Source organism: Aethina tumida, chromosome 2 (genome assembly GCF_024364675.1).
Source record: "Aethina tumida isolate Nest 87 chromosome 2, icAetTumi1.1, whole genome shotgun sequence".
Classification (NCBI taxonomy): Eukaryota; Metazoa; Arthropoda; class Insecta; order Coleoptera; family Nitidulidae; genus Aethina; species Aethina tumida.
Window position 1 is genome coordinate 2,145,757 of NC_065436.1, and position 23,959 is coordinate 2,169,715.

At 34.3% G+C, this 23,959-nt stretch overlaps 2 protein-coding genes and 1 long non-coding RNA gene across 8 annotated transcripts in view; 1 reads left to right on the forward strand and 2 right to left on the reverse strand.

Annotated features, from left to right (window-relative positions):
* LOC109604968 (Down syndrome cell adhesion molecule-like protein Dscam2) overlaps nucleotides 1–23,959 on the reverse strand; it is a 174,304-nt gene that overhangs the window by 118,702 nt on the left and 31,643 nt on the right. The gene's annotated exons all lie outside the window — the stretch shown is intronic.
* Nucleotides 5,155–7,718, forward strand: LOC109606632 (uncharacterized). 3 transcript variants are annotated; one of them, XR_007547225.1, is made up of 5 exons: nucleotides 5,155–5,400; nucleotides 5,452–5,708; nucleotides 5,758–6,242; nucleotides 6,298–6,554; nucleotides 6,607–6,789. XR_007547225.1 is itself a non-coding variant. In XM_049962905.1 (5 exons), exons 3-5 carry the CDS (start codon nucleotides 6,761–6,763, stop codon nucleotides 7,634–7,636), a joined length of 771 nt encoding a protein of 256 aa, XP_049818862.1. In that variant the 5' UTR covers nucleotides 5,987–6,242; nucleotides 6,298–6,554; nucleotides 6,599–6,760; the 3' UTR covers nucleotides 7,637–7,718. The 3 variants fall into 3 exon arrangements, 2 of the variants coding, with proteins under 2 accessions (XP_049818862.1, XP_019878726.2); XM_049962905.1 differs by lacking the exons at nucleotides 5,155–5,400; nucleotides 5,452–5,708 and adding exons at nucleotides 7,108–7,364; nucleotides 7,417–7,718 and having other exon boundaries at nucleotides 5,987–6,242; nucleotides 6,599–7,054; XM_020023167.2 differs by lacking the exons at nucleotides 5,155–5,400; nucleotides 5,452–5,708 and adding exons at nucleotides 7,108–7,364; nucleotides 7,417–7,718 and having other exon boundaries at nucleotides 5,987–6,242; nucleotides 6,607–7,054.
* LOC126264530 (uncharacterized) lies at nucleotides 13,988–23,366 on the reverse strand. Its single transcript, XR_007547227.1, has 2 exons — nucleotides 23,196–23,366; nucleotides 13,988–14,368 (listed from the first exon to the last, which is right to left on the reverse strand). It is a non-coding gene; the product is annotated as an uncharacterized LOC126264530 (long non-coding RNA).

Genomic DNA, 23,959 nt, shown 5'->3' on the forward strand with positions numbered 1-23,959 from the left:
TACTGAAGTCATTTTGATTTTATTAATTATAAAAAATTGTCTGTGAGGAAGAGACAAAGACCTTGAAGAAGAAAGCCATTTGAAGAAGATGAAAGAACCATCAAACAGAATGCTGTTACTCCTGAGGGGGCGGTTCCCAGATTATTTAATAAAGTTAAAACTTAATTTTAAACAGTTTGTTCATTTCCTTTGCAATTATGAGTGTAAATATACAAAGGAAAATATATTACACAATTTCTTTGTTATCTCTAAAACTCCTTTAGAGTTGTTTATTTGCCTTTGAAATCAAATTTAATTAATTAAACTGCACCTTAGTGTATTACTTTTAATTTTATTAAATTTTCACATAAAAGTTTCCCCGTAGTTTGCCAACAAAGCAAATATCGCTGATTTGTAACTCCATTCTGGAGTAATTACTCACCTCCAGCTTCGCATATCGCATTCCGTGAGCTAAACGAAACGATTTTTTTTTTTTTTTTTGTATTATTATCCCACAGTCGAACTTTTTTCTATTATTTAACGTCGGAAATGCGAACGTTTGTTTTTATTTCCATTTTTCCCTCTCTGCATCGGGGTGCATTGTTTCGGCAACAAACGGCCGAGATCGGGCCGGCCAAAACGACATGCACATCAAATAATGAAAGTAGAAACTTTCCGTGCTAGCGTGCATGCATTCTGTTACCCGGAGCTGGAATTCGTTTGGCTATCAGTTGACACCGAATATGCAGAAAATGCCCGGCCAGATATTCCCTTTCATAAAATGTACGATGCACAGGATGACATTTTTCATGTTGCTGCGACCTCGGTTTGTGTCGACAATGGCGCTTATAAATCCGGGGACGGTTGCGAAACTAATTTATTAGTTTCTTGTTTCGTTGTGCAGCATAAGCTGAAGCTATTTGTGCACAAAGATGGCGGTCACATCCGTTGTGTATTCTCTGAGGACGAGAGGGAGGAAATCCGGATCCGTCCTTCAATTTACGAAACATTCCGAAGACAAAGAACACTTTAATGGTATTTAAGAATTGGATAACCGATTTATTTATTAAGTTTGGCAAAAGTTGCGGGGACTGTTGTCACGTCCGCGACGTGAGGCAACGATAGCTTCAAATATTGACTCCGCAAGTGTGTCCATAGACACGACAAGGGAAACAATCGGGTCGCGTTTGGAGAGTTTCACGGACTGACGGAAACCGGATTCTTTTCAGAGGCGCCGCAGGAAATTAACTTTTTCATTGTAAATAAAAGACTTCAACTATAATGCCGAAAAACTCCTTTTCTGTTATATTTAATTCTTCTAAATTAATTTACGAACATATATGCCGATGCGTCCATTTAACGAGAATGAAACAACATTTTAATTAAGTTTGTAAACAACCTAACCTAACATAACCTAACCTGACCTAACTTAACCTGTCTTAACCCAACCTAACCTAATTAAACTAACCTTGCTAATTTCACTTAATTTAAGCTGAATTCTTCAAAATTAAATTATTGAATTTTTTTTATTAATTCACATATTTTCATTATTTGGCAAAATTCAATTAGAAAAAAAATCATTTTTAACAAAATATAACTTAACCTAAACTGGCTTAATCTAATCTGAATATTCTTCTTCTTCTTCTTCTTAATTAAATTAATTGAGTCAATGAAAACTAGTTAGAAAAATGAATGAAGTTTATTAATTTAGAAAAAAAAACCTTTCTAAAATGTATAAGTAATATTTTCAACGTAACCTAACTTATTATTTTAACATGAATATAATTATTTTAGACTAAAAATAATAATTATTATGTGACACATATGCAGTTGAGATTAACAATGATAGTAATTATTTTATTTATAATTTAAATTTGAATTAAATCAAAATTTTAATATTTTTTCTCAAAGTTATGATTTTAAATCTTAACCTAACCTAAAATATTGAATCAGTGAAACAATTTTAAAATGTTTATACATTAAAATAATGTTAAATTTAACATTTTATCAATTTACCTTAACCTAACCTAACTTCTGAACGTTATTCCTTCTGAATTAAAAATGAAAATTTTAAAAGTTCTTAAATTATATTGATATAATTAGTGAAAATTAATGAAACTAATAAATATTTTCATTATTTGGCAAAATTAAATTAGAAAAAAATAATGTTTAACAAATTATAACATAAACTATCAACCTGAATATTCTTCTTCTTCTGAATTAAATTCATTGAATCAATGAAAATTAGTTAGAAAAATGAATGAATTTAAGAAAAAATCCCCAAAATGTATTAGTAATATTTTCAACATAACCTATATTAATCTAACTTGACCAATTCTTGTTATTTTAATTGAAAATTATTATTTTGGACTAAAATTAATAATATAAATAATGTTATATAAATATGTCCAATTGAGATATATTATTATTAATTATAATTAATATAATAATTTTAATTTATTTATTCCATCTTAAATAATCTGATCGAAATTCTTTCATTTATAATTTAAATTTGAAATTAAAACGTAAATTTTAATATTTTCTCCCAAAGTTATGATTTTTAAACAAATCTAACATAACCTACTTTAACCTAACCTTACCTTTTGAATCAATGAAACAATTTTAAAATATTAATGACAAATTGAACATATAATGATTTTTAACTAAATCTAAATAATACCTAATCTAACCAAACATATCTAACCTCACATAATTTAAATGGAGTAAGTAATCTTTATGTAATCTAACCTAACTTATCTAACCTCACATAATTTAACTTGATCATAATTCTCCCGAAATAAATTAATTGAATTATTAAAATACTTTTTGTTTTTATACAATCGTCTTAACCTAACCTAACCTAACTTAAGATAACCTATCCCAATACATCTCGACACAAATTGCTTCAATATTAAATTAATTTGGTCGACACTTTTGAAACTTTATTAATCAAGTCAACTGTCTTGATTTGTTCTCATTACTAATGAATTATTAAGTGAATAGCACAAAATTTAATTACACTTTCGACTTTTAAACAACACATGCCTCATTGACGTATTTAAACGGGCCTCAATTTAGTAATTTATTAAAGCAACACCATAAGTCGTTTTTAATCAACAAGTAGTCCGGATAAATACTTAAATAAAATTACTGAAATTTTCTTAACTTTATAATTTATTGCCGGAAGTGAAACGGGCAAGTATATTAATGCCGTGAATTGTGGACAAAAGTTTCGGGCATGTCAGCTGAAACAGATGTTCAGATGTGTAATATTCGAACTTTTCTCCAACTTCATTATATATTTATGTTATTCTAAAAGCACAAGCCAAGCTTTGTTGGCGTCGTTAAAAAGTCCGGATTCGAATTTAACTTCCATAAATATTTTTAATATACATACTTTAGTTGTTAATGTTGGGATTAAATGTTATTAAATGTGTACAATTAAATGTTTTTAGCAGTAAATCACATTGTTTAAAGTTATTGAATGGAAAATACATCAATTGTGTTGGCTGATACAATGCACGGTCATGTTGACGCACGCTTTGGTCTTGTTTGTTTTCAGGAACATTGTCCGGGGTAATACATTTTGCAATACTTTCACAATTTGTGTGGAGAGCAAAATAAATGCAACCCACCACACACCGGTAAACAATAACAAACAAAAGTTTCTAAGATATCTAAGAAAAGGTTTTGGTTCAAGGATTCAATGAACAATACAATCAGATTGATGATAAATAACTTTGTTTGCTGCTGGAAAGCAAAGAACTAATTTATGACCATGGGCTGCTTCCAAAAATGCCTTCAGATTTCCTCCATCAAGTCTAGTTTTTGAAATAAAGACTAATTAATGGTTAGTTTTGATGGAAGGCATCAATGAAGAAATAAAAATATCTTTTGTGGGCAAAGATATACCCATTTTATCCTTCAGGAGCTACTGGAAGAAGATGAACAGTGGCTTTCAAGTAGATTTAGCACATTCTCAGTTGAATCAGCAAGAATTAGTTGTTGTAAGAGGCTTGATTCTCTTCTACCCAACGAATGAAGATGATGAATCAAAGATGGAAGCTACTATTGGAGGCTCCAGCCAAGATGACAAAGTAAACTACGTGCTAGACAGTTGCAACTTGCCCAGGAAGGCATGAAAATTAATGCCCATAACTCAAAGCCCCACCATTACACCCCCAACCAATAATTTAACCATCACCATAAACACCCAGTGACACATTCGTCCGCAATAAGCGACCGACCAGCAATTTTTCCTCATAAATTCCCGCTTTGGCAACGTTCAAAACGTTTGCACATCGAATCGGGGTTAATCTTTAAAACACACCCGTCACGTGTCGCATTCCGGTTTTGACACATGTGCACGCGTCGACGGCGGCGCCCCCGCGTCCCAATCATCCAACTAATGCTTCCAATTAACGGCGCAACGTAACGGGACACCCCCCCAGTCGTTGACGGGGGGAAGGTGCCGTTGTCGGCTTCGAGCTATCGCATTATACACAGTAATTAGCGTTTGAACATATTTATCTGCGTAAGCTGATATTCTTTTGTCGACGGTGTAATTAGGTTACTAAATTTGATACACCCACCGTTTTTTTTTCACTCCTGGGGGGTATTTTAAATTGGCTTTTTGTAAATGTGGATGGAATAAATTTCACTCAAACTTAATGATTTTGTTGTTTAATGAAGTAAGTAAGAGTAACACGTTGTTAAAGGGATTAAAGCATATCTTTTACGGTGTCAAATTAATTAAAATTCCTACGGCATCTTTATCACTTGTTGTTGCCATAATATTTCACCAATTAGGCCATTAAACTTGAGATTTTCACGTCGTTACAACGAAACGTGCCCGTTTTATTCAAGATCAACTCGAGTGACAAAAGTGAGGTTAAGTTTTTCTTCACATAATGCTTTATTTGTTTAATAAGTATATTTTTTTACGTCTAAACATGTTTATTTTAGGTTATGTTGGGTTACTTTTCATAATTTATCATCTTAGGTAAGGTTAGGTCATATTAGGTTAGGTTAGGTCATGTTAGGTTAGGTTAGGTCAACTTGTTGTCTGTTGTTGTATGTTTATTTTAGGTTAAGTTAGGTTATGTCATCTTGCTGTCGATTGTTTACGACCTTCATCCATTCGTAAGTCAAACTTTGACTTTTGGCAGCAGTTTCTGTCATTAGTCTTAATGTCAACTTATCAAAATTCGCAGTAAAATGGCTCAAACTATTTCTGCAGCTCTGGCATTTATTTTAACGTATTTCGGCTTCATGTTGTTCAAGCAGTTCCCATACACGAGCAGTAACGGACTTTTTGCGCCCTGTGATGTGTTCCTGTTCGCAGTTTTCGTCTTCGTTTGGAACCACAGCATCTACCCGAGGTGGCTCAGGAAGCAGAAGTCCATGGAACTTTTTGTGGAGGTCAGTTCTGGGTACTTTAACTATTTTATTAATGGACAACCAGTTTTTTAGTTGCTGGTGATCAAGTTCATAATGGAGCTGCTACTTCTGGAGTTCTGGGTTCCCTTGGAGAAGAACATAAACGGAGCCTTCACCAAATTAGGTGATGGCATTGAAATAGCATTGGAAGAGCCACAATTTGAAGAACTAGTGGACATTTATTGGTCGTATAATTCGACTTTGGGGATCATTTGCAACTACTTCATCAGTGTTGTCTTGTTGTTTGTTATTTTGCACATCACCAGGATCATTGACTTAAGAATTCTGGAGTAAGCTCAGTACCAAGGTTAAAATCTTTACTTTACAGCTTTATTTTAGGTACGGGATTATTATCTTCCTCAACAACTTATTCACCAGACTCATAAGAATGCCCTTGTACAAATTACTGAGCTATATTGGCACGAAACGTCAACTCACCCATCACGAAAGAACCTTAAGAAGACCAAATCAAATTGATGAGTGTTGCTATTTGTCCAAAGTCGGACAAATTTTGAACAATTTCAAAAATAGGTTCAAGTCAAACTAAACCAAGTTTAGTCAACAATTGTTGTCAGTTATTCAAAACAATTGTCAGTGTCAGTACCATTAAAATTTACTGTAAAATGGGTCTCATTCCTATTGCTGTTTCATTCATGCTCACCCACTCAGGCCACATGATATTCAAGGAGGCACCTTATGGTATTCAAAATGAACCGTTCGCCCCTTGTTATGTGTTTCTCTTTGGTGTCTTCCGCTTCTTGTGGTACTATGGATTGTACCCCACTTGCCTGAGGAAGCAACGAGTGTCAAAGTTTTGTGCGGAGGTGAGATTAAATTAAATTAAAGCACTTAGCTTTTTTATTTATTTAGTGGTTTTAGTTGGTGTTTTCGAAATACATTTTGGAGTACCTCCTGCTGGAGTTTTGGCTTCCCTTGGAGTATAGTGTGCAGCTATTTTTTCACACCCTAGGTCTAAACATTGAAAAAACACTAGAGGAACCACCTTTTGAAATATTCTCTGACGTTTACCTCCTGTTTGACCCAACAACCCACCTTTTGGCCCAATATTTTGTTAGTACCATGTTTTTGGTGGCCGTTTTGCACGTAACTGAAGTCATTGACTTGGACGCCTCACAGTTAGTGCCTTAAAATTAATTAGTTTAGTTGGTTATCATGTTAGAGTTTTAGCTTTGGTGTTTCGTTCCCCTTCAGAAAAATGGTGAAGTACGTCAGGAGGAGTGTGATAAAATTGTTAGGAATAAAGGTCCACAAAAGGACCAAACCAAAACTAACGATATTGGCCCACGATATGGTACAATTTTAATGAATTCATTGTTAAACAATGCTAAATAAAATTGATTGTTTCATCCACGTTGTCATTTGTTATTCGGTACAACATGTCATTCGTGACACTTCCATTACTAATTTAATTCAAAATTCAAGTATGGGTAATTTTGCTCCCACAGCTCTGGCATTTCTTTTAACCTACTACGGTACCATGATATTCACCAAGTTGGAGGACGAGTTGTGCACGTCTTGTTGCATCTTCCTGCTCACCATCTTCTTCCTCATTTGGAACTGTGGCATCAACCTTAAGTCACTGAAGAGGCATTGGTGTCTACAGCTTTGTATTGAGGTGAGACCTAGCTTATTTATTTGTAACTCCATTGATAAGACCATCGTCTGCAGTTGCTGATTTCTAAGTTCACCATGGAGGAGCTGCTCGTGCAATTTTGGTACCCCCTGGAAGACACGGTGTTGGGAGTGTTTCCCAGGCTAGCTATTAATTTGGAAACTGTTTTGTCTGAGCCACCATTCGAGTACTATGTTAATATGGATTGGCTGCACGGGCCCATCACCAGGGCCTTAATTAGCATCCTCATCAGCTCCTTCCTTCTTGTTACTATTTTGCACGTAACTAGAACCATTGACCTGAGAGGTCTCGAGTAAGTACCTATCATTAAATTATTAGTTTGTTGTTGTATTGTTGTTGTTAAGGCAAGGCCCCAGGTTCTTCCTGCACGACACCTACGCCAAACTCATAAGGTACGCCACCAAGCGTGTATCCAAGTTACTGAAGAAGCTTAGCTCCAAAAAGGTGCGAAGCAACAGCTGCGACTTGAGGAAGAAACTGGACCAGCCCAAAGAAGTCGGACAAGCCGGCGACTTTGCACGAACCGACGACACACTCGCCTCGGACGTGGCCGAGGAAGATTAATTTGATGACGAGTAACTTTATTTTCCTGCAAACCCTTTAGACTTTGTTTTTGATGAACGATAATAAATGTGTCCCTACGTGAGCTTGTGCAATAAATAATGTTGAATTCAGAGGTCCAGGAGGCTGGATGGGGTGCAATTTCCGGTTGGTAAAAGCCGATCGGACATTGGCGGTTGCGCCAATGTCATCCTGCATACACGTAATTAATGCGTTTGCGTACTATCGGTCCGTGACCCACGACCTACACACGTTGGATTATCGGCTCTGCGGTTGTGCCGTCTCTTGTCTTTGTGTTTCAATATGATTTAGGCTGGTGCATTTAATTAATTGGCAGACCAGCTTTACAATTTCCAACTGACAACAATCTGATACAATAATAAGTGAGAGAGGTAGGTTTGAAGCTGATCATCATCGTCAAGTGATTTATCCAGTTCCAAACTAATTTTGTTTAATGTTTGCTTGTCACGAGACTCCACGTGAAAGTTTTGATGTCCATTATCGCCAAATTGCTACCCTTTGTTAACTTTGAACAACAAAGAACCATCTTGGTTCATCTTAAACCAACACTTCCTTTCGTGCCCTCAAATTATCCAGTCAGCATAGAATCCACAGCAAAAAAAACGACGCATGAATAATTGAATGCACGACTGGAAGGAGTTGAGGATTCGGAGGAAATGAAGCCGTGTATTGTTTTACGGTTCCGAAGGCATTAGAAACGACCGTGGAAAATTTGCATTTAATGTGCAATAACGCTTTAATGTGGAACGGTGGTAATAACTATTTGGCCGTTAAACTGGGGCACGTATGGCTGCTTCCGTTCCACGTGGATCGGCCAATCTTTACATTGTGCTAATTGGGCGTATGAATTTTTCATGATTAGAAAAACTGGATGGGATGTGGTGTATCTGATACGGATGATCACGTCACAATGCTAATTTTACTAATGCAATTACGTTCTAATGTATTATTCATAGGAGAATTATGAGCTGAATAAATAACTAAATTAAAACGAAATATTATAATTACACATATTTTAGATAAGCCACATTTATTCAGTTGTTCCTAATTGTGTTTAAACTCCCTCAAAAGGCTATTAACTATTTCAGATTTAATCAGTCTGATACAAAGCTTCAATTCCTTTAACTTTCCTCATTTGGAACCACATCATCTGTACTGTAAGATTATTCAGGAATCAAAAGTACCTTGTGTAGAGATCCAAATGTATGTAACTTAAGGATATATTATTACATCACTCGTTTTCTAATTATTTGTGATTAAATTTAAAATGGAAATGCTAGTTTTAGAGTTTTGAGTTCCATTGGAGAAGAATGTGAACAGAATGCTCATAAAATTAGGAGGTGGTACTGAAGTAGCACTCTTTTGAAGAGTTTATTTGATGTATAATCCAATTTTAGGGAGGATTTAAATTTTACTCTCAATATTCCCTTATTGTTTCTTAGTTTGAACATCACCAATACCATTGGTTCAATAATTCAGTAATTTCAGGAAAAAATGGTGTTATTAGAAGCTCTTTCAGTAGATTGTGGAAATGTTGTTTTAGAAGCTAATACAAAGAGTAAAGAAATGAATAATTTCTCTAAAATTTGACATTTAGTATTGAAGAAATGTGATTATTATTGGTGGAAGATATTTGAAGTAGAACAATTCATACATTTATAAAAAGAATCCTTGAAGTTATTACTTCCTTTTGTCTTTAAATTATCACCACTCTTTATCTATACAGTATTTTGAACAGTTTTACATTTACAAGAGAGTTCCTTTTATCTTTAAACTGTCTCTTCTAGAAGTGAGTGGAATTGATGATGTGGTAGCTAATTGAAGAAGCAAGGAACTGATTCATTCCAGTAAAATCTACAATTTGGATATGAACAAATCTGATTATTGGTGGAAGATGTTTGAAGTAGAACAATTCATACTTTTATAAAAAGAATCCTTGAAGTTATTACATCTTTTTATCTTTCAATTATCACCACTCTTTACCTATACAGTATTTTGAACAGTTTTACATTTACAAGAGAGTTCCTTTTATATTTAAACTGTCTCTTCCAGAAGTGAGTGGAAGTGATGATGTAGTAGCTAATTGAAAAAGCAAGGAACTGATTCATTCCAGTAAAATCTACAATTTGGATATGAACAAATCTGATTATTGGTGGAAGATGTTTGAAGTAGAACAATTCATACTTTTATAAAAAGAATTCTTGAAGTTGTTACTTCTTTTTATCTTTAAATTATCACCACTCCTTACCTACACAGTATTTTGAACAGTTTTACATTTACAAGAGGGTTCATTTTATCTTTAAACTGTCTCTTCTAGAAGCTAGTGGAAGTAATGTTGTGGTAGCTAATTCAAGAAGAAAGGATATATCTGTAAAATCATTTAAATATGAATAAAATGTGATCTTGGAAGAAGTTCCAATACATCAATTAAACTTTGTTTGCAATAGAAACCTCCATCCCGGCCATTTTTGTTGTTTACACAACAATCTACGTCAACCTGCGACTTCCCCTTTGCCACCCCGCTGCTTGGGGATCAACTGCTTCCCTATTAATCCAATCTCCTTCGTCCTTTATTTCATCCAACACAGCAATTAACTGGCAACGACAAGTTTTAAAGGCTTGTGTAATTAAACGAAGTAAACACCTTCGGAAGATTTGGAAAACGTGAAAATTTGTCAGGCGGCGAAGCCGAATTTAATGATCCAACAGTTATGTTACGTAAAAGCACTCTAAAGTCTGGGGCATTAATACACCGCACTATTGCCACTCCGGACCGTTGTGTGGGGTTTATTAAAAACTTTCGGAATTTATTAGGTGGAAACAAATTTCTTTTTTGCCCTTCCTGTGTGTGCATATTTTTGGAACGTAAGTGGTGACGCTTTTAAGGAAATTGTTGAATCTGAGCCACGTCCTGAACCTTCCTGATTACACAACGCAGTCTGATGAACCGTTTGAATTAAATTTTGGGTCCTGACATAAAAGCGAGGTATTAATAAACACCGTGTAGTGAAGTTTCGCCTGCTCCAGAAATTTACCTCGTTTGTTGCCAAGTTTTAGGGTGGTATAATTTAGTTGCAGTAATATTCAAAGGTTTATAAACTGTAGTCTGTCATTAGGGACTAAATTTGTGAGGCAGACTGTCATTTTTCCAAATAAATTCAAGGATAAATATGTTTGGAGCTCCGGTAAATCCCCGAATTAGGTGCACACGTGCCCGAAAATTTTTTTGAACGATCCCATCCATTCCCCGAATATTTATCGTGCGTGAACGTGCATAATTAGAACAGTTCAAATTTATTTGTCGGCTATTATCCCATTAGGCCGGCCGGATTTAATGGACACTAAGTGTATTGATTATTGATTAGGCTGCAGATGGAATTCAACCGTTATTATAATTGGCTGCACCGAAATCTTATTTGGATTGTTGGGGCAAACATCTGTGGTTGATTGATACTCAACTGATTCATCAGTTAGTTCCGTTCGAGTTGCTGCTGAAACAGAAAACTGAAAGAAGATGATGGGGATATTTTTGGATGTTGTCGTATTTACGGTAAATTTCATCCGAGCCATGTTTTGGTGTTCTATTAATAAGGAGCATTATTTACATTAATTAACGAGGCGTCAATTTTTTTCACGTTAAATAAAGCCATTCATCTAGAAAACTGAGCGAACGAACATCGGAGCATCAGGACGGCCATTAAGCCCCTTCCATCGTACATCCATTATACTGATTATATTACCTTCATTAATGGCACATCAACCCTCTTTTCGAGAAAAACATAAAGACATGACAATGGCGAGAGCGATAAAAGCGTCGACGGGTACGTGGGGGTGCGAGGGTGACGGGGAACAGTCCACCTGTCAGTTTGGCGTGAAACACAATCTCGCAGCGAACGATAGACGATTATTCGCACTACAACGATTTTTAATCAATAGTTAATCTCGTGTGGGATGCACCGCCATAGGCGCCACTTGGTGAACGAACCCGTCAATTGTTCCCTGTGTCTTCGGGGTTGAATGTTCTTTGTTTTAATTATTATGGGAGGATATTGGTTCTGCAAACATCATGTTTTGTACTTATTTCATGGGAATACATTCAGTTCATTACTCTTTGCATTAATTTCTTTAACATTTCTTTCAATGTCTATTAAAAGGGGAGGAAAAGATAAAATGTACCTCTTATTCCAAAATCATATTTTGTTCATATTTAAATGGCTTTACATATCAGTTCTAGCTCTATCTATCCCTTTGTTCTTTACATTAGCTACTACAACATTACTTCCATTAGTTTCTGGAAGATATAATTTCAAGAAAGAAAAAAAAATCAAATGTAAATATAAAACCATTCAAAATACTGTGTGGACCAAGACTGATGATAATTTGAAGATAAAAATAAGTAATAACTTCAAGGATTCCTTTTATAAATGTATGAATTGTTCTACTTCAAACATCTTCCACCAATAATCAGATTTGTTCGTATCCAAATTGCAGATTTTACTGGAATAAATCAGTTCCTTGCTTTTTCAATTAGCTACCACATCATCACTTCCACTCACTTCTAGAAGAGACAGTTTAAAGATAAAAGGAACTCTCTTGTAAATGTAAAACTGTTCAAAATACTGTGTAGGCAAAGAGTGGTGATAATTTAAAGATAAAAAGAAGTAATAACTTCAAGGATTCCTTTTATAAATGTATGAATTGTTCTACTTCAAACATCTTCCACCAATAATCAGATTTGTTCATATCCAAATTGTAGATTTTATTGGAATAAATCAGTTCCTTGCTTCTTCAGTTAGCTACCACATCATCACTTCCACTCACTCTAGAAGAGTCAGTTTAAAGACAAAATGAACTCCTTTGTAAATGTAAAATAGTGTTCAATTTACTGTGTAGATAAAGAGTGATGATAATTTAAAGATAAAAAGAAGTGATAACTTCAAGGATTCTTTCATAAATGTATACAGCAATGAACCAGCCTCTTACTTTTTGAATTAGCTACCACAACGTTACTCCCACTACCTCCTGAAATAGTTAGTTTAAATATAAAATTAAAAATACTTTATAGACAATGACTGATGATAATTTAAAGGTAAAAATAATAAGTAACTGCAAGATTCTTTGTTTAAATGTATGAATTGTTTCACTTCAAGTATTTTCCACCAATAATCAGATTTTTTAATACTAAAATGTCAAATTTTAGAGAAATTGGATTAGCTTCAATAACAACATTTCAACAATCTACTGAAAGAGCTTCTAATACCATTTTTTACTAACAATACTGAAATAAATTGGTACTTCATTCTGTGAAATAACCACCATAACATTTTTCAACTTTTCACAACAAAGGACAATTTGTAGATAAAAATTATAAACGTAAAACCATCGAAAACATTTGTTTGTAAAATCACTGACCGCAAGGAAATGCATAAAGAGAAACAGTAACAACGAAAACTCCCATTATAAATGTATGAGTTATTAGAATTCAGTCCTTTGATCTCGTGATTCCTTTATTGAAAACGCATTTTCCGCACGAACAAGCCGAACTTGTGCAACGCCTCCGGCAAGGTGAAACGCCAATCCATAAATATTCATTCGAAAAACAAACGTTACACAAAACTCCAATTGGCATCGGTTTAAAGGGGACGTCGTCATAGTCCTGCGAACATCAAATAAAAATTCCTCGGCCATAACGCACGTGAGACTTTCATTGTTTAACCCAGTTTCCTGGGCGTAAGATTTTTGCTTGTTTTTAGTGGCTCTAGACTCGGATGAGGACCTTGAACTCCACCACGAGTGCAACTCCTCCGGACTTTTTGTTAGTTATTTGTTTCAACCGAACAAACTGGTTTAGAATTGGGTGTAATGAAAATGCGTGTTTGCTGGGGACAGTTTCCATTTGGAGATAATCCCAAATGGATATACGGTAATGGTCTCCAGGACAAGATTTATGCGATATTATGATAAATAACGGCCGGACTAAAACGTATACATTTGCAGTAAACAAGTTGAGCGTAACTCTCCTTTGGAAAATTTATCAGGAATATATTAAACTTATAATAACGAGGCTCTGGCGAAGTTTCCTTGTGCCTCGTCGACGCTTATAATGCTTATAAGTTGGGAGCCCCATCACTTGTGCTCTTCAACTCGCCAAATAAATTTTAAATTACTTTTTTCCTGCACAAGGCAAGAGTTGCATCGAATTTATAATTACATTCCACTTTTGTAACTGCTTCTGCTTCTATAATATGCATTTTATGCCCTTCTTATTCTTGAGTACAAGGATAAAAAGTGGATCAATGATTTTTTACAGCACTCTCAAGATTTACCTTAGTCGTTATGTCCTGTCACTTTTATTGTCTACGCTTTTAACAGTGTTCAAGCCTAGGGGCGTCCTGCTATCGCATTAACAAACATATTGTGTTCCATAAATAGCAGGATGGCAGGAACTATACCCTTTCATAAAAACGCCCCCCACCCCCGAAACTTTAATGAACAAGTTAAGATAATACTTTGAACAATGGTCCATGATGAAAGTTTCAGGAGCGTTAATTAAAAAAACTTTATGGTGTATATAAACCGACAGATGCCGTGCCTGAGTAAAATTTTGATGATGGACAATGGCGGGTCCGGTTAATGGCGTTTTCCTGCCACCGCACAATGATGGAAAGTTCTCACGGACTCACCGATACAACTGATTTGTGGTGTATTTCGTACCTGCAACAAACAAACGGACGTTACATGGAGTTGGATCAATTGCAATTTATTGGGACAATATTGGTTTGTCGACGTACGTGCCACCAGTTTTAACTTGTGCACTAATTTGATTAAACTGATTCGTGTTGATGTTGGATGCTGAAGCTTTGTGTGACTCTCAAAAGATTCATTTTTAATCAAGGTGTAATCAGGGTTGCCTATTTTTGTACTTACTACCATTCACGTACTAGATTTTAGTTGGTAAACATAATTAACCTCAAAAAAACTGACTAGATTTAGTGCCAACCTAAAAATTGGCGGCAAATTCAAACACACCATAACAATTATTAACATAATAACACTCGTAGAGTTAATTCAGTTGTTACAAGTGCGGTAAATGTACAACTGTGCGTCACACTAGACAGACCAGTAATGAACACAACATAAATTGTGCACAGGACGAAATTTATGAACGCCGAATGCCGAGTGCGGCGTCAGACTGTGGCAAAAATGGAATTTTCGAAATGTGATCACGGCATGAAATTGGATGGCTCCACCGCGTAACGTACATTGCACCCTTTCGTCAAAAATGAAAAATCGTCTATGCAACAACCCATTCCGTCCATTGACGCAACCGAATTAATTTCCCAAGAGCCGAATCGGCCGCACCGTCTCGAAGTTATACTAGTTGCAACCGTTCGGGAAATCTATCGGAACCACATCGGTTGTGGCGTTAATTAAGACTTCGGAATAGACGTGCAGACGTGGAAGATAATGGAAGGAGGTCGATCAAACGTTTCGCCAGTTTTGCATCGGTCGGACAAGAAGGCATTAACGTTCGACGAGTTCGCATTAAAACCGCAGCTGCACAGCTCCGATGGATTCCGGCATGTGTGTTATGCGATCCGTGCATCGCAAGATGCGAGTTATGTTAAAGGATTTAATATTGAACGGGGAAATAGTTTCACATGTTTTCCTTTAAACGTCTTCTAAAAGCAATCAACTAACAATTACCATGATAATGTATCTCTACTCAACTCTTAAGGAATTGTTCAATCTTTAAATATCTTATTAGTCTAAATATATAAATTATTATTCTAGTAGGAGCAGATTTCTTTAAATTTTGCATCGGTGTAGTTTACTTGTATTAGTTTGCCTACCATCTTACAGATGGCACTGAAAATTATATTTAAATTCCCGTATCTTAAATCTTAATTTTGATAAAAGTTAAACACAATTACTGTATCCACAATAAAAAATAAAAAGAAAATGTAAGTTACTTAAAAATAACTATTAATATATATATATATATTTAAAACATAAATGTGAATTGTCAGCAAACCACTCGTTTACAATGAACGTCTTGAATATCAATGAGGGCGTTAATTTCATTCGAGCTTATCTCGAACAACTCACCATTTCATCCCTTAGGAACATTTATTGTATGTGCTCTGGCACGCCTTTATCACCAGTTCTCTTGTCACCATGAGCTTTTACTAATCTGAAAACTTTATAAGCCAGTTAAACGACTAATTGCTTCCATTATTTCGTTCTGTTGATGATAATTTCCAAAGGAGTGCAACGCAGAAGAAACGAACGGACCCCCCACTGCATTGCATTAATTTTCTCACTTCGTTGGAGTTGCAGAAGTAATTGTGCGGTAAACCTGCAATTGGCTGAGCAGTAATTCTTATCTCCCTTTGTTTAGTTCCCGCTACCCGTTTATTGTAAATCACTACACATGTACGACTCCAGCTCATTCCGATGTAATGAAAAATTTGATTGTGCCAAAACTAATCCCGAACTAATAAAACATCCCGGGAACCGGGACAGATACGCCGCGACGACGAAAAATAAAACCCACCCCCGCGGGCATTAATTCCCGCCTTTATATCGCGAAATGTTATTTTAACAGCCGCAACGCCACTTAAATTCGGCAATAAATTTTACTAGGTCAGACGGTTTTATATGCGACTTAAACGTTCGAAAATTTAATCATCTCAAATTGATTGTAACAAATTCGGTTTTAAGCAGATTCGGCATGGGGATTACGACGTTGTGCGGCCGACGCGGAACATAGGGGCGATCGCGACGCGGAAAGAATGATGTCGTGTTCGGCGGAGGGCGGCGTGTTATTTAAATCGGCCGATCCGGACTGAATAACCGACATTCCGCATCGTTTCCCTCATTTTATCGCGTCGGGGGAAGCGCTTAAGACACTCAAAATTGATCCGATGGATGTGTTTGTTTTTATTTCCCAAAGCTAATTCAATAATATACCAAATTCTGAAGGAGTAAGACAACCACTTACAATTTAATAGATCAATTACTCTAAATTTATAAATTATTTGTCTCTAGAAGTGCAAAACGATGCAGATTTCTTTTAATTTTGCATCCCTGCTATTTATTTGATATTAATACATCTATTGTCTCACAGATGGCAGTGAATATTATATTAAAATACATAGAGTTGTAACACATTACAATTGTAATTTATTGGGACAATATTGGTTTACCAATGTACATGTTACAGTTACAGTTTTAACTTGTGCACTAATTTAATTAGGCTGGTTTGTGTTGATACTAGATGCTGAAGATTTGTGTTATTCTCAAAAGATTCATTTTTAATCAAGGTGTAATCAGGGTTGCCTTTATTTCTATTACCATTTAGGTACTAGATTTTAGGTGATAAACATAATTAAACTTAAAAAAACTAACTAGATTTAGTACCAACCTAAAAATTGGCGACAAAGTCAAACGCAACATAACTATTAGTAACATAATAACACTCGTAGAGTTAATTTAGTTGTTACAAGTATAGTAAAAGTACAACAGTGTGTCACACTATACAGACCAGTAATGACCAGTACGTACCATCAGTTTTAACTTGTGCACTAATTTGATTAAGCTGGTTCGTGTTGATACTGAATGCTGAAGCTTTGTGTGATTCTCAAAAGATTCATTTTTAATCAAGGTGTAATCAGGGTTGCCTTTGTTTCTATTACCATTCAGGTGCTATATTTTAGGTGATAAACATAATTAAACTTAAAAAACTAACTAGATTTAGTACCAACCTAAAAATTGGCGGTAAATTCAAACACATCATAACTATTATTAACATAATAACAGTCGTAGAGTTAATTCAGTTGTTACAAGTATAGTAAAAGTACAACTGTGTGTCACTCAAGACAGACCTGCACGTACCACCAGTTTTAACTTGTGCACTAATTTGATTAAGATGATTCGTGTTGATTCTGAATGCTGAAGCTTTGTGTAATTTTCAAAAGATTTATTTTTAATCAAGGTGTAATAAGGGTTGCCTTTGTTTCTACTACCATTCACGTACTAGATTTTGGGTGGTAAACATGATTAACCTCAAAAATAGTAACTAAATTTAGTACCAACCTAAAAATTGGCGCCAAATTCAAACGCACCATAACTACTAGTAACATAATAACACTCGTAGAGTTAATTCAGTTGTTACAAGTATGGCAAATGTACTTGTAGCCTTAATTTTTGCTAACAAAAAAGTTTGTTCTTAAGTCAAAAGCTCATAAACAAATACAGCCAATAAAAAGTTCTGGATTATAGTTATTGCATTAATTTTTGTTGACGTTGATGTGTCCATTTCACACTCCATCTTTCCTTCGCTTTTTACGGCCGCATAAAAACATTTTGGGGCACGTGAATTTTTCAATCTGACCCCTTGTATTACTGCCGAAATTTACAGTCCGCCAGACAGAATATAAATCTGAAATATTATACGATTACGATGTGTTTGCAGATTTCACGTTTGGTTTATGGGTTTGCAGATAACGGACGCCCCATTTTCTATAAATGTGTGCGAGTTGTGTGTGTGTGTGTGTGGGGTAAATCGATAAGGGCAGTTCAATGGTCAACGTGCCGAAATTATTTCACATTTCACCAACGGTGCCAACCTGGACGAAAGCCGGAACAATGTGCACACGTCCCACGTACAAAGCGAAGATTCGGGTTTCCGTGAACGAGGTCCTTGAAGGGCTGCTGACCGAACGGGGGAATTACCCGCCGCACGAGACAATGCCCACTCGACACAATGCCCATTGTGACCGGGCTCCGCTGCGGAGGCTTCAATTTCATCTTTGGTTAATTAAATTCGCGCCAATTAAGTTGGGGATTTCATTAAGTCGGAATGCAATCCGACGGCCGTTACGGCGCTTTAAACATTGTCGCGTGTTTTTTCTACAGGGGGGATAATTAGGGGCCCTTTGTGACGCGTCGAAATTAAAAACTGGCTTTTCATTTTAAGCAAATCACACTTTATTATTGTTATTGTTATTTCCTGGGGAGAACGCGAGTCGGGAACAATTCCGGTGAAATTTTTAATCAAACTCATTCATGCGATTTTAATTTGACAAAGGGCAAGCCAGACGCTCGACACCAGCCAAGAATGTTTAATATCATATTTACCCGACGGTTGACATTTTTACATTGTCCCCACCATGACCTGTTTCAAAGTGTTAAACGCATTCCTAACTGACAAACATGTATTATTAAGCATTCCAGCTAAACGTAGTTAGTTGTAGATGAAACAAATTCACCAGAACATGCATTTACTTCTCAAAGCTGTAATGTGTTGTGCTGTGGCTTTTGTTCTGTCGTTTTTTGGCCAATTTTCTGCAACGTTTGATTTAATTTGCTTTAACTATGCTGTATACATCATAGCTGGCTGTTTCAAACATGACAAAAGATTTCAAGCTTTCAAATAACCGGAAATTTTAATAATAAAATGTTTTTACTTCAATTCATTTTATGTAATACACCCCCCCATTGTTGGAAACTAATTTATTCAGTTAATTGAAAGCTTCAAATTGTCAGAAGGAAATTGCTTGATGTAATTACAGATACATCACAAATATGAAACGTACGTGAAATCAAACATATCGAAACCAGACAGTCAGAAAAATCAGGCCTTTGTATTTTAATTAAAATGCCTTTTTTGATTATTCAGCAGTAATAATTGTGAACAAGGGATTTTATATGATTTGGATTAAATTGGAATTGTTAGCAACATTTGTAATATTATAAAACCGTTCAAATTATCCTGAACGTCTTGAATATCAATGAGGGTGTTAATTCTATCTCTTAAAAAGTCACCAGTTCTCTTGTTAATAATATTTTTTAATCATCTATTCTCTTCACCATAACCTAACATTTAATTACATTTGTATTATACAACAATTATAACATCCCATTAGTCTAAATATATAAATTATTTAACATAAAGGTTAAGGCTTATATAAATTGTCTCTTGTATTTTTAAAAATTCTGCAGAATTTAGTTTTGCATCATGTTACCTATTCTGTAATAATTCTCCTACTAACTCACAGATGGCAGTGAAAACATTCATTGTAAATGAGTGGTTTGCTGACAATTCACATTTAGGTTTAAAAATTATTATTAATTGCTAATATTAAGTCATTTCCATGTTTTAGTGTAGTGATTTCTATGAAAAATAAATTCTTCTTTAAAATTTGGTAAATCTAGTGTAATTTTCACTTCCATCTGTCAGATAGTATGAGAATTAATACGAGTAAACTGCACCGATGCAAAATTTACAGAAATCTGCTTCTACTACAATACAAAAGTAATTAATAAACTTATAAATATTATATTTATGTTATAAACATATATTTCGTTTTATTTTAAATCCTTCAAAAGTAAATTTCTTATATCTTGAAATTATGTGGAGAAAAATAAACGATTTCAAAATTTACAGTGTCTTATTTTTCCTTTCCTTACTTTAAAACACTGAGAAAATTTTAAATTTAATTACTCTTAATATATAAAATATTTCTAAATGGTATTTTTAAAAATTTTGCAGCTTTTTTTTTAATTTTGCATCTTTAAAGTCTATTCTTTATTAATCCTATTACTACTTCATAAATGGCAGTGAAAACTATATCAAATTTTCTAAATCTTGAAGATTAGGCAAAATAACTCATTCGAAATATCTTCATTTTGCTCATTTATAATTTTATGAAGCTCTCAGGACACTCAAAATTGATTTATTAATTGCAGAAGTAGTTTTAAAAAAGATAATTATTATTTGTCTAATAAATTTAAACATCTTATTACTACCTTACCTATTTTTGAAAATTATGCAGAATTCTTTTAAATTTGCATCATTGTTGTCTAATCTGTATCAATTCTACTACTACCTCACAGATGGCAGTGAAAACTATATCAAATTTCCTCTAACTTAAAGTTTAGGCAAAAATACTTTCAAAAACATTCAGTAATGTTTATTTAAATTTATATAATTTTATGAAGCATTCAAAACTCTCTAAATTAATTTATTAATTGTAGAAGTATATTTAAATAAGATAATTCATGCATAATTACCATTTATGTAATAAAACCTATTAAAAATAGCAAAATTTTAGTAAACAATAATTTTATATACTTATTAAGTATAATCCCCAATTTTTTTTAAATTCATTTAATTTAATGTGTATTCAGAAACAATTTAAAAGTCTTATTACTATTTACATCATTGTAATCTATTCTTATTAATACTTCTACTACCTCACAGATGGCAGAGAAAACTGTACCAAATTTCCTCTATCTTGAAAATTAGACAAAAATACTTTTGAAAACATTCATTAATCTCCTTACTTTTCTCATTTATAATTTTATGAAGCATTGAAAACAAATTTGATTTATTAATTGTAGAAGTATTTTTTAAAAAGTTAATTTCTTAATATAATTTAAAAATTATACAGGATTCTTCTAGTTTCATTGTAATATATTATGTATTAATTCTCCTACTATCTCACAGATGGCAGTGAAGACTATATCAATTTTCTTTCATCTTGAAGAATGGGCAAAAATGCTTTCAAAAACATTGAACAATCTACTCATTTTCTCATTTTGTAACTTTAGTTCAGACTCTCAAAATTAATTAAAATTGTAACATGTTAGGTGTATATTTGTATTGAAGAGCAATTAGTCGCAAATATAGTGCAGATTTCTTTTTGTTTTGCATCCTTGTAGTTTACTAAGTAGTAGATCTCCTACTAGCTCATAGATGGCATTAAAATCCACATAAAATTATTATAATATGCCTTCAAAAACAATCAAGTATAAAAACAAAAGCATCTGAATTTATATTTTCATGTTTAAATTATCCAGAAAAACTTTTACGTACGTACATTTTTAATATTGCACCTTCACCTGTCCCAAATACATATGTACATTTATTTTCCCTGTTCCATATTTTCCCAGTTTCATGACACGTTCATTATGAAATATGCCGGTTCTTAAAAAATTAAATTAAATAGTGTGTCCCACGCTCCCTCGTTTAATATTAATTTTGATTTTCCGCCACGGATTTTTAGGTCATAAGTTTCGAAATTTAATTAACCCCGTCCAGGGTGAAAAACAATGGACGTTTTTATGTTGCTTTGTTGTGTTTTGTTTTTTGAATAGTTTGGGCACAGGAAGAGGTGACTTTATAATTAAAAGTAAATTTTAATTTACCTTGAATTGAATTTTGTGACTATAATTGTTGTGTAAATTAGGAGTAAATTATAGAAAGTGGAAGAGGCAATAAATTTCTCCGGCAATTCCGTATAAAAATAGGGCAGCTCTTTAATTAACTTAGTTGTAATAAAAAGCAACAAGTTCTTTTGCCCGACCATTCCGGAAAAGTGTCTAGGAACGAAAATGATAAATGTTTTAAGCAAATAGAGAAGCTGAGTGTTTCCTTATTGGGATGATTTATGTGGTACATAAGCTTATACCAAAGAATTAACTCCAATCTCTTTTACAAACTGTGCATTTATCCATTCACGTCTCAAAAGGCAGATAAAGAACGAAAGAATAGTCACGAAATTAGTCCGACAAATTAACCGGGCTCAAAATTAAAATATTTGCTCACAACACTGCCCCAGAGATTAGACCTCATTACGGCGTCCCATCGAAACGTCAACGGACCGGATTTTTTCCGTCTCCATCCCCCAATTAATTCCCCCAACGTCCCCGATCGTTATTTCCAGCACGGCGCCCCCTTAAACATATTAAACATCGATTTCGGCTAATTAACAAAGAAAATTGAGTCACGCGTCGCCGCCCTAATGCAAGGTGGCCTTTATACACCCCGTCGACGGCGCAGACCCTTAAACGAGATCATTTATCTTTTATATATATATAGAGAGAGAGAGAGTGTAAATCCTTGGATGCTGCCAAGACGCTACAATCAATTAGACCACTTTCTCACGGAGCCTGATGAGAAGATATGAGGGATCCCACTTCATTTTCGGAGATACCGTTGGCCCGAATCGAAGTTTCTGCTCTATTAAACGGCGATGCCGATCCCACGGGGATGATTTAATGACACCCCGCTCGATGATCGGTCTTGTATTACCAGAATTGCTATCAATGCACGGCAGACCTGTTTAATTACACTCAAAGCTGTGTCTGAGAATGTGTACATTTGTCTTACAAGTAACCCTTAACAATATGTTAATATTATATTATTTGTTTAACAAATAAATTATTAAACGTAACAAAGAATTCTTTCCTCTGTTACGAATTGAGCCACATTGTACGTTGGTCCCTTGGGACAGATCTTTGGTCCTTTGAGTCGGATCATTTTGAATAATTTGACATTTGAATGGGTTACTTAAGAAAACAGCTTTACACATTTTGTCACAGCTTTTAGGAATGTTTTAGTCCAATTTCTGATACTTTTATGAAAGGCAAGTTATCCAAAATATAATATACATTAAAAATAAGATTTTTTATCATCTTATGGACATTTATAACATAATAAAGAAACCCTTCTCTAATTTTAAAATGGACTCACTGTAAATTGGTCCTCCGAGACGGACCTGTGTTCCATACAACTGGTTCAGTTTAAATAATTTGACATTTGAGTGGGTTAAGTAGATATCTAACTTAAGAAAACAGCTTTACACATTTTGTCACAGCTTTTAGAAATATTTTAGTTCAATTTCTGATACTTTTATGAAAGGCAACTTATCTAAAATATAATATACTTTAAAATTAAAGATTTTTTATCATTTTATGGACATTTATAACATAATAAAGAAACCCTTCTCTAATTTTAAAATGGACTCACTGTAAATTGGTCCTCCGAGACGGACCTGTGTTCCACACAACTGGTTCAGTTTAAATAATTTGACATTTGAGTGGGTTAAGTAGATATCTAACTTAAGAAAACAGCTTTACACATTTTGTCACAGCTTTTAGGAATGTTTTAGTCCAATTTCTGATACTTTTATGAAAGGCAAGTTATCCAAAATATAATATACATTAAAAATAAGATTTTTTATCATCTTATGGACATTTATAACATAATAAAGAAACCCTTCTCTAATTTTAAAATGGACTCACTGTAAATTGGTCCTCCGAGACGGACCTGTGTTCCATACAACTGGTTCAGTTTAAATAATTTGACATTTGAGTGGGTTAAGTAGATATCTAACTCAATAAAACAGCTTTACACATTTTGTTACAGCATTTAGAAATGTTTTAGTTCAATTTCTGATACTTTTATTAAAGGCAACTTATCTAAAATATAATATACTTTAAAATTAAGATTTTTTA